General features: G+C 43.0%; 1 protein-coding gene across 1 annotated transcript in view; it reads left to right on the top strand.

Moving 5' to 3' along the window:
• The first annotated feature begins 1647 nt into the window (after positions 1 to 1647).
• Positions 1648 to 12441, top strand: part of Ctss (cathepsin S) — a 29398-nt gene continuing 18604 nt past the window's right edge. The window contains exons 1-2 of the mRNA XM_021157901.2: positions 1648 to 1773; positions 4421 to 4544. Of these exons, the coding sequence (XP_021013560.1) occupies positions 1742 to 1773; positions 4421 to 4544 (156 nt within the window). The 5' untranslated portion in view covers positions 1648 to 1741. The remainder of the gene's footprint in view (positions 1774 to 4420; positions 4545 to 12441) is intronic.

The raw sequence follows: 12441 nt of genomic DNA, 5'->3' as shown, positions 1-12441 counted from the left end.
GGGATCTGATGCGCCCTTCTGGCCTCCAAGGACATCTGGACTCACGTGAACAACCACACAGAGACATCCACATATACATAATTAAAAGAAAAATAAAGCTTTCAAAAAGAAAAAAATATGTGTATTTTAAAACATGGTGGTCAGGTTAGATGTCATCATGGTTTGTGCTTGTATTTCTTTATCATATCTCTACAAGATGGGTTAGCAGGCAAAGGCACTTGCCGCCACGCCTGAATTCTATCCCTAGAACACACATGGTTATAGGAGAGGATCTTCAAGTAGTCCTCTGACCTCCACATGCAAAGCATGACACAGGTTTCACACACACACACTAAATGTAAAAATGGATAAACACTTGAAACATTTTCATATGAAACATATCACACATGAGATCTAGGAATTATTTCAAAATAATCTGGGAAATGGGAGTATAAATGAAACAAGTTGGCAGTTCCAGGAGATTATTGAAACAGAATAATGGTTTTACAGGAGTTTCTCACCTCACTGCTTTCTTGTTTTGTATTTTAAGGACAAGGTTTTATGTGAGCCAGGCTGGCCTGAGACTAGCACTATACCTGGCCAGATGTTCTATTCAGCATTTTAAATTTTCAGTAAAAAAAGCAATCAGTATAAGCAAAGTGGAAAAACCAATGGAGAACTGTGAGAAGGCAGGCGGAGTGTACGGCACCACCAGAGACTGCTAGCCAGAACAGTAAAAACAGGCCCTGCAGATCACCAAGAAAACCGATAAATGCACTAGAAACATGAGCAAAATAATTGAAAATGCAATTCTCAGAAAACTCAATGGTCAAAAACATAGGAGAGATGCCCATTTTCATTGGTGATTAATAAAGATTCAGGTTTAAAAACTAATAGTTCATTTTACCCCAGCTGTGCCTAGAAGACCACAGTGGCAGTTGGGTGGATATTCTGGTGTGGGTAAGTGTGTGTGTGTGTGTGTGTGCATTGACTGTATATGTAACTGTATATGTGTGCATGTGGGTATAACTGTGTGATAACTGTGTTGTATGTGTATAACTGTGTGAGATTAGCTGTGAGTATGTGCGTAATAACCGTATGTGTGGATGAATGTATGTGTATAACTGTGTGTGAATATGTGAGATAACCACATGTGTATAATTGTATGTTTGTGAGAGATAACTATGTGATAGAACTGTGTGTATAAGTGTATGTGTATAATGCTATAATGCTCTGGGTGTGTGTGTGTGTGTGTGTGTGTGTGTGTGTGTGTGTGTTGAGATCCTTTGAACCAAAACAAAGGAACTGATGAGTGAGTATTAGACACAAAAGGTCATACATGACTTGTGTTAAAGGATAAGACAGGGTTTCCTAGGAAATCATGAAGCAACCTGAGATTTGAGGAGCCTGATCCAAATGTCTTTATAACTAAACGTTTCCATCTCAGAACAGATGTGAATAAAATGGACCACCAAAATGACACAGGGTTGGAGGAAAACTTTGTCCTGCTCTCTGCTGAGGTCATTCTATTAATGGCCTCTACCATGGAGTCCTCTGGGCAGCTCATTACACACAAACTGTCCCAAGGTGAGAAGGAGAGGGCGGAGGCAGCTGTTCTCATAAGTCTTTAAATGAAACCGAAATGAAAGTTCACTTCCTCATTGTGGATGCTTCATGTGACAAGCTCCGATTTCTTTTTAGAGTCATTTCGAGCAGCCTCCTGCTGCCCAGGACATCTTTGGAGTGAGCACCACACTTCAGGATGACCATGAGGACTCCTGGCCATGCTGTCATGTATGTACTGTCTGCTTCTTTTGTTTTCTTCATATTTGGCCTTAAACATGCTCTATCTTTTCATCAGTCAGGTGGCCGGGATTTTAAATCTTTGCTTTCAGGAAGTAAGCTGAAAACAAAAATCATGCCGCCCATTCATCTCTTGTTTTTCTGATTAGGGAGAGTCTTTTGAGAGATTCTTGTTGGCTTAACTGTGTGATAACTGTGTGGTATGTGCATGCGGTGAGATTTAAACCTGGGTTCCTGTGAAGCATGAGCTGAAGGCTCACACGATTTAAAAAATTCAGTTTCAGCAGAGGAGTGGTGCTTCACCCCTTTAATCCCAGCACTCCGAAGGCAGAGGCAGGCAGATCTCTGAGTTTGAGGCCAGCTACAGTCAGGGATACACAGAGAAACACTATCTCAAAAAACTAAAATAATAATAACAATAACAAAAACAATAATAATAAATCCAGTTTCAGGCAACTACTGAATTTCTGTTAAATATAGGAACGGAGCGGGCATCAGCTGTGTTTTTTAGAGGCTGGGCCTCACCTCTTAAATTTGGTGGCCTTAGAACTCGATATGAAGACCAGGCTGGCCTCAAAATTACAATGCTCCTCCTGCCTCACCTCTGCCTCCTAAGTGCTGGGATCACAAGCGTGGGCCACCACACCTGGTGAGAAGACTGTTTTGGGGTATCTCCTCTGAAACAGATATTTGATTTGTTGGGGAGAAATGCAAAAAAGGAAAATAACCCAAGGGTGTAAAAATCTAAGAGCTGAGCTGTCCTTTAGCTTCTCTAAAGGCGAGCGAACCTTTATTTGAGAGAGAAGGTTGAGCTGCTTGGTTGTTTGTATTGCTTTGGTGTTCACGCTCAGGCCAAGGGTCTCACCCATACTAGACGAGTGTCAGACTTGGAGCTGCATCCCCAGCCCTCTCTGTGCTGCCTGAACAGGCCTGGAACTCCCTGTTGACACAGTCCTCCTGCGTTGGCTTCTGAAGATGGGACTATAGGTATCCACCATTGTACCTGGCTTAGTTTTGAAATTAAATTTTAACCAATTTAAGAGAGGAGAGCAACTATGCATATTAATGAGGTGCTATGTAGTGTTGCCATACACACACCCCCACTCCCCGACCCCACACTATGTTGTGGTGATTTATTGGTTTTTCGAGACAGGGTTCTCTGTGTAGCCCTTGCTGTCCTAGAACTCACTTTGTAGACCAGGCTGGCCTCGAACTCAGAAATCTGCCTGCCTCTGCCTCCCAAGTGCTGGGATTAAAGGCGTGCACCACCACGCCCAGTTGTTGTTGTTGTTTTGTTTTGTTTTGTTTTGTTTTTCGAGACAGGGTTTCTCTGTGCAGTCCTGGCTGTCCTGGCGCTCACTCTGTAGACCAGGCTGGCCTCGAACTCAGAAATCCACCTGCCTCTACCTCCCAAGTGATGGGATTTCAGGCATGTGCCACCACTGCCCGGCCAGTGATTTAAATATTGAAATGGCCACTTAAGATAGACACATGTCCTCATTAGAAGGGTTTCTTTAAGAAAGGAGGAAGGGGGGCTGGAAAGATGGCTCAACAGTTAATAGCACTGTCTGCTCTTCCAGAGGTCCTGAATTCAATCCCCAATGACTATGTAGTGGCTCACAACCATCTATAATGTGATCTGATGCCCTCTTCTGTCATGCAGGTGTACATACAGATAGAGCACTCATATACATAAAATAAAAATAAGTAAGTAAATAAATAAAAAAGAAAGAAGGAAAAGGGAAGGAGAAGTCTCCTTAAGTCGATTCGTGAGAAAATCCTGGAGAGTCCTGATTTTAACTTTGTAACTATGTTTGTTTAGAAATTTTCTTTTTTTTTTTTTAAGTTTTATGTGCATGGGTGTTTTGCCAGTGTGTGTGTGTGTGCACCAAATACATGCAGTGTCCATGGAAACTAGGAGAGAGAGCAACAACTTTCTCTGGAACCAAAGCCACAGAAAGTTGGTGGCTGCAGTATGAGGTCTGGGACTCAAACCCAGGTCCTCTGGAAGAGCAGCCTCTTAACCACTGAGCCATCTCTCCAGCCCCACTTGGAAAATTTCTGGAAATCATTATTATTATTATTATTATTATTATTATTATTATTATTATTATTCAGATAGCATCTGTCTACATAGCCCTAGCTGTTGTCCTGGAACTCACTATGTAGACCAGTCTAGCCCGTGAACTCTCAGAGATCCACCTGCCTCCTGAGTTCTGGGATTAAAAGCATATGCTATTGCCCAGCTGAAGAGCCCTTCTTAAAGTATTAAAAGTACTACTATAGTATTTTAGACATGATTCCCTCTTCATCCTGGACATTCCAGGACGTTACCTGTATCACTAACTTACAGTTCCTTTGATAGACATTGTTCCTTTCTTTTGCGAAGACTTTTGAGGACACATTGCAAAATCCATGGTAGAAGTGCACACCTGTACCTGTAATCTCAGCATTTGGGATTTGGAGTCAGGCAGATTGCTACAAGTTCAAGGGTAGCCTGGGCTGTGTGGTGAGGTCCAGAACAGCCTGGGCTACAGAGCGACATATCTTTATAAATAAAAACAAACAAAAGAGAACTATGTGATCAAAATACACACAGCTAATAGTTATGCTTCTTCTGTGCCCTTCCTTTAAGCAGAAGATGGCTGCTTTGGATGCCCCTGGTGTGCTCTGTGGTAATGGAGCAACTGCAGAGAGACCCTACCCTGGACTACCACTGGGATCTCTGGAAGAAAACCCATGAGAAAGAGTACAAGGATAAGGTAGACGATTGCCACCCGAGCAGTGTGCTTCTGCTCAGCGCCCTGTTTGCCCCATCCCCAGATGACATTTGAAAAAGTGGTATTTTCCAGATGTATTGTGTACTTATTTCTGGCCAGATATCGCTTTGAGTAGAAACAAGGCACATTCTTGTTGCTATGGAGCTCATGTTACAGTGACAGTGTTACAGTGCTGATGGTGATGGACAAGGAGAACAGATAAAGCAAGACATGGGTGATGTGGGGACCTGGAAGACAGTGGTGATGCTGCTCTTCCAGAGGACCTGGGTTTGAGTCCCAGACCTCATACTGCAGCCACCAACTTTCTGTGGCTTTGGTTCCAGAGAAAGTTGTTGCTCTCTCTCCTAGTTTCCATGGACACTGCATGTATTTGGTGCACACACACACACACACACAGGCAAAACACCCATGCACATAAAACTTAAAAAAAAAAAAGAAAATTTCTAAACCAAGGATGTGGTGGGAGGGCGAGGGAAAGGCCAGCAAATAAGGCAACATTAGAGCCAAGGACTGATAGAAAGGGCAATAAACAAAATGGGTGGAAGGGAGGGACCGTCCTGGGCCAAGGAACACATACAGGACTGAGGAAAGACCACATTAGGCACATTTGAGGAACAGAAACTCTTAGCTGTGGAGGAGGCATAGTGGGTAAAGTACTGGCCATAGATACGAGGAACTGAGCTCAGGCCTTTGACGCCCATGTGGGTACAGTAGCATGTCTTCCTAACTTAAGGTGGAGAAACCATGTGAGCCATCCAGCCTGGCACACGCAGGGCCAAACAGAGATTGCATTTCAAAGTGTGGAAGGGAGTTCCACCTAAACACTGCTCACATCAGTATTCACACTAATTCACATACACACACATGCACACACATGCACACATATACACACACATGCATACACATACATACACATGCACACACATACACACACATGCACACACATGCACACATATACACACACATGCACACACATGCACACACATGCACACATATACACACACATACACACACATGCACACACATGCACACATATACACACACATGCATACACATACATACACATGCACACACATACACACACATGCACACACATGCACACATATACACACACATGCACACACATACACACACATGCACACACATGCACACATATACACACACATGCACACATATGCACACACATGCACACATATACACACACATGCATACACATACATACACATGCACACACATACACACACATGCACACACATGCACACATATACACACACATGCACACACATGCACACATATACACACACATGCACACACATGCACACATATACACACACATACACACACATACACACACATGCACACACATGCACACATATACACACACATGCACACACATGCACACACATGCACACATATACACACACATACACACACATGCACACACATGCACACATATACACACACATGCATACACATACATACACATGCACACACATACACACACATGCACACACATGCACACATATACACACACATGCACACACATACACACACATGCACACACATGCACACATATACACACACATGCACACATATGCACACACATGCACACATATACACACACATACACACACATGCACACATATACACACATGCACACACATGCACACATATACATACACATGCACACACATACACACACATGCACACACATGCACACACATACACACACATGCATACACATACACACACATGCACACATGCACACCAGAGAGAGAAATAAAAATAGACATTTAAAAAATGTTATGTGGATGAGTGTTTTACCTACATGTATGTCTGTGTACCATGTGTGCAGTACCTTCTAATGACAGAAGAGGGTGTCAGATCCCCTGGAACTGGACTTACAGACAGCTGAGCTGCCAAGTGGGTGCGCGCTGGGAATCAAACCTGAATCCTCTGTAAGAGCAACCAGGGCTCTTACCTTCTGAGCTATTCCTCCAGCCCAGTCCCTGCTCCCCATTTATTCATTTTGTTATGTGTTTTAGTGATTTGCCTGCATGTACGTCGGTGCACTACATGCCCTCAGGCCTCCAACCCCACACCTGGAGGTCAGAAGAGGCCATTAGATCCCGTAGGACTGAAGTTATGAGTGGTTGTAAACTACCATGTGGGTGCTGTGAACCAAACCTGGGTCCTCTGCAAGAGCAACAAGTGCTCTCAACCACTGAGTCAAACTCTCCAGCCCCCATAAAAAATAAAATTTTATTTTATTTTTAAGCATGTGTCTGTACATGCATGTGAGTGTGGGGCCTGGAGGCTAGGCCCACGACAGTGGTACTGAGCTGACTGATTTGGGAGCTGGGACCACACTTGTGTCCTCTGATAGAACAGCAAGTGCTGTAACCACTGACCCTTCTCTCCACTTGCATAAGTAATATTTATAAAACTCAGTACAGTCTCTGGCCCACAGAAGTGCTTCAAGATAGGATTTTGGTTTTTTGGTTAGTTGGTTGTATTTTTTTTTCCAGACAGAGTTTCTTTATATGACAGCCCTGGCTGTCCTGGAACTATCCCTGTAGACCAGGCTGGCCTCAAAGTCACAGAGCTCCCCATCTCTGCCTCCTGAGTGCTGTGACTAGAGGTGTGGGCACCGTGCCTGGGTAGGTGGCTTTCTTAGTTCTCATTTTCGACTTTGTTCTGAGGCTTTATTTCAAAGTATGCTTGTTGCTTGATCTTGAAACGTTAATCATAACTTCAAACAGTAGGTCCTATAACTATATAATATTTTTTTCCAAATTAACAAATGAAATTCAAATACACAGTAGCTTATCATTAGTCCTAAGTACCATGGTGTACAGCAGACTGGCCACTGCAGCTCACTCCTGCCTGAGACTCACGCCCTCCTATCTCCACCTTCCATTCACTCTTCCTCCAGCCTCTGCCTACGTCTACAAGTGTGGCTTTTGTATTTTATTATTTAATCTATTAATTATTAATTGGCTCTGTGTATGGAAACTGTGTGCTATACCCTGGGTGAATTGGATATTGGTAAAAATATCAATGAAATCCTGCAGCTAAGCGTCCTTCTATGCCTGGGTTATTCAGTGTAATACGGTCAGGTTCACCTGTCCTGTTATGTATGACAGAACATCTCCTTTTAAAAGGCTCAATGGCATTAGATTGTGTATACATACCATACTTTGTCTCTTTGTCTCATAAGACTCATCAGTTGGTTCTGTATCTTCATCATTGGGCATGGGGCTGCAGTAACACAGGACAGCAGGAATCTCTCCCGTGTCTTGACTTTGTTTCATTTAGATGTATATCCAGAATGGGTGGGCCACTAGACCATATGGGAAGTTTGGTTTTAGCAGATTAAATTATCTGTGTTACATGTATTTGCTTGTTTATGATTGTGAATTCTGTGTATGTGTGTGTGCGTGCCTGTGCATGTGGGGTGTGTGTGTGTGTGTGTGTCTGACTACCACTAAACCAATTCCTCTTATTTATTTATTTGTTTTATTTGTGTATGTTGTGTATAATTTTGTCTATATCGCTTTGTGTTCCCAGCTGGACACAGACACACACCCTCCAAGGAGCTATTTTGGATCCCTGGATCAAACACACACACACACACTAGCTTATTTTAAATGTGCTTTTTAGCTCAACACTGGGCCTTCTAAGCCTCCTACGACTATCGTGCCCTTATCTTCAATCCCAGCTCAACACCTGTAAATCTGCCCTCAGTTTAGTTGCTCAGTTACCTTCTGTGAAGCCCGTTGGGCACTGCTTTCCCTTTCCGCCGACATTTTCTCCTGTAGCTGTGCGTCTGTCCTGCTTCCCCCCAACCCCCCACCAGTATCTCCATTCTCCTCTTCCTCTCTCCTCACCTGTGGGAACCTGCAAGTCCTGTCTCTTTCTTTCTGCCTAGTCTTTGGCACTGACATCTTTATTTTAATAGAGCAAAAAACAATTGGGGTCGAGGACCTCCAGTGTCGGTAACACAGATGCCCGATCAAAGCATCAGAAAAACTCCCCTACGTGTATTTGTGGCGTGTGCCAGTGTATGTGCGTGTGAGTATGCACAGGCACATGTGGGTACCAGCAGAGGCCAGAAGAGAGCATTGCATCTTGTGCATCGATAAGCAGCAGCCAGCACCCAGTGTCAGCTGGGAACTAAACTGGGCCCGTTGAAAGAGCAGTACGTGCTTTTAATTCCTGAGCCATCTTTCAAACCCAGGTTCTTCTTTTTTTTTTTTTTTTTTTTCCCCTAAAAAAAAAAAAACCTTTGCCCAATGAGCCATGTCACCTCCTGTTTTTAATTCTTCAGTCAAGAGTGAGTGACGATTTTGTACCGGGTAAGGACCCAGTTATACTTCTGCATATGAATCAAGACTCCCACACTTGTTAGAGTGAGATTATTCTTTCTGTTTCTGTGTTTTTGGCATCTTTGCTGAAAATCAACTGGCCATAAACGTCTGTTTGTTTCTGGGTTCTCCGTTGTACACTCTCAGGCCTGTGGTGCCTTTTGAGATGAGGTGTGTGATACCTTTGCTTTTGTTTATATTGCTCAAGACTTGTTGGAAGTTGGAGGTTTTCGTAGCTCCACATAAACTTTCCAGATTGTTCTGTGTTCATGAAGAACTCTATTGGAATTTTGACAGGAATTACACTGAGACTCTAGATTGTTTTTGAGTAGTTTGGCTGTTTCACTGATCTAATTCTTCGAATCCCTGGATATAAGCAGTATATGACTCTGAATTCCTTTTGCCACGGTTTTACAGTTTTTAGCATATGGCTGCCTCTGCAGACCTGCACGTTCTGTGTCTATGGATTCAACAAGCGATGGATTGAAAATATTCTTTGTAGCAGGGCACAGTAGCACAAACCTGTAATCCCAAATACTCAGGAGGTAGGGACAGAAGAATCAGGAGTTCTAGATTATACTTTGCTATGAAGTGAGTTAGTGAGTTTGAGGCAAACCTAGGGAGCATCAGACCCTGTCTCAAAAAGGGGGCCTGGCAATATGGGTCAGCAGGTGAAGACACTTGCCACCAGGCCTGATGGTGTGAGCTAGATCACCAGATCTCATAGTGGAAAGAGAGAAACAACTCCACGGAGTTATCCTCTGACCTCCACCCATGTGCTATAGGCATACACACATGTGTACGCACACGCACATGCACACACACACACACGTATACAAGCACACACCACTAAATGCTAAAGATTAAACAAAACAAACACAGCTTACCTAAACACAGTAGATGTTTAACAATTGCATTTGAGTGTATCTGTGTATATCTATAGGTGTACATGAATGCAGGCATCTGAGAAGGGGAGGAGAGGGCATGGAATCCCCTGGAGCCAGTGTTAGAGGTGTGTAGAGTCACATCAGCCCCATCAGTGCTGGCACAGAGCATGCGTCATCTGCGAGAGCAGTATGTGCTGCTTTTAACCTCTGAGCTCTCTCTCTCTCTCTCTCTAGCCACATAGACTGGACTGGTATTTTTTCCCCGTTAACATCTCCTACACAACACAATATAGCAAGCATATTATATTATATGAATAGTCTAAAAATAAATTAAAGTGTATGTGTATTTATGCATGTAGGTAGGTAAATTATATAAAAATACTTGAATTTTTGTCGATTTCTGGAGACAGGGCATTGCTGTATATCTTTTGTGAATTATTTTATTTTTATTTTATGCATATGAGTGTTTTTAGCATGTATAGCTCTGTACAATGTGCATGTGGTGCCCAGAGAGACCAGAAGAGGGCATTGGATCCCCTAGAATTGGAGTTACAAATGGTTGTGGGTACTGGGAATAGAACCTGGTTCCTCTGGAAGATCAGTCAGCGCTCTTAACCACTGAGCCATCTCCCCAGCCCCCTCAATGTGTATCTTAAGCTGGTGTAATACTCACTGTGAAATCCAGGATGACTGTGAACTCTCAGACATCCTCCTGCTTCACCCCTGAGTGTGAGCCATTACATTCAGCTTATAGCACTTAAGGATTTTGAGCACCCAAGGATGTTTGCATTCTTGGGAAACCTGGGGTCCAATCCCTCACAGTTTCCTCACAGACAGTTGCCCTTAGTCTTCAGTTTCTCCACGGAATTTCTTTTTTAAAGATTTATTTATTTTATGTATATGAGTACACTGTCACTGTCTTCACACACATACCAGAAGAGGACATCGGATCCCATTACAGATAGTTGTGAGCCACCATGTGGTTGCTGGGAATTGAACTCAGGATCTCTGGAAAAGCATTCAGTGCTCTTAACCTCTGAGCCATCTCTCCAGCCCAAAATTTATTTTTTCAAGTATTTTTTTATGCATGTGAGTGGGTACTGTGAATATAAAGCTAGGCTCTCCTGCTTCAGCAACAAGCATTTAGTGACTGAGCCATCTCCCCAGCTCATGAACACAACTTTTAACAAGTATCCTACCTTAACAACTAGCCTCTAAATTAACTTATTTTTCCTTTCCTTCAGTTTATTTAGATTTCTTTTTTCTTTTTTCTTTTACTTTTTTTTTTCTTTTTTTGGTTTTCCGAGACAGGGTTTCTCTGTGTAGCCCTGGCTGTCCTGGAACTCACTCTGTAGACCAGGCTGGCCTCGAACTCAGAAATCTGCCTGCCTCTTCCTCCCAAGTGCTGAGATTAAAGGCGTGCACAACCACTGCCCAGCTTAGATTTACTTTTTCTTATCCTACTTTCTTCCTCTAGAGTATGAGATGTGTTCATTGTGGGCCCACTCTATCCATCACTAGGAAAATTACAAAACTTGTGCACAGGGAGCAGGGCTCTGTCCAGACTGAAGAGGGCACATGTTGCTGACTGCTCACTGGGCCTTTGATCCAGTCTGGCTTTGTTGAGCTTGAAAGGTTTCAGCTACTAATGGAGGCGCTGAGTATATTGTGTATATTATATTCTGTGTAAGTGGATCTCTGAGAGGACAAGAAAATCAATAGTCAGCATCATAATTAATTCTACATAATATTAAAATAGCAGAGCCCAAATGATTGTCTTCAGCCAGGCATGGTAGCACACAGCTGTAATACTAACACTTGGCAGGTAGAGGCAGAGGCACAAGAGAGAGCCATCCACAGTAAATATAAGGCCAGCCCCAGTTACATGGAACCTTTCATTAATTAAAAACCAAAAACTAAAACAAAAGAGAAAGAAAAAGCAACCATACCAATGTAAACTAAAATAAATTGGAATTGCTCAACAAAGTCATTGAATCAACAGTGGTTTTTTTAAAAGTTTGTAAGTATGTTTGTGTGCCTGAATGTGTTGCATCATTCGCATGCAGGAGCCTGTGAAGGTCAGAAGAGACACTGGATCCCTGGGGACTAGAGTCACAAACAGTTGTGAGCTACCGTGTGGGTACTAGGAGCCCTCTGTAAGAGTTGGGGACATTCTTAACCACTGAGCCACCCTCCAGCCCTAAATCAAACAATCTTGAAAATAGCACCGAGACATCCACTCGGAAGTCATCGTACAGAAATAAAATGGAGAAGACTCTATGCAAACAAAAGCTGGAGACTTGGGAGTCCAAGTGGCCCAGAGCATGTGAAGGATAAAGTTAGACGGAATGGTGAAGAATTAACACACCAAAAGATGCTGCTGGGAATTTTCAGTTGTAGAACTCTTCCCTCGTCATCAAATCAAACTGAAGGAAAAACATGTAAAAACCCATATCCAGACACACATGAGGAAGCCGCAAGACTTTTAAGAAAAAAAGAAAAAGAAAAATCTACAAAAGCTCGTGAGCACAGTTAAGAACAGAGGTACCAGATCCTGGTGCAGTAAAATAGCCATATAATCCCAGCACACAGTAGGAGGCATAAGAGGGTACAGACAGTTGCCAG

The sequence above is a fragment of the Mus caroli genome, unplaced genomic scaffold (genome assembly GCF_978045245.1).
Source record: "Mus caroli unplaced genomic scaffold, Mus_caroli_1 scaffold_3, whole genome shotgun sequence".
Lineage (NCBI taxonomy): Eukaryota > Metazoa > Chordata > Mammalia > Rodentia > Muridae > Mus > Mus caroli.
This window is presented reverse-complemented; position numbering and strand designations above follow the sequence as displayed.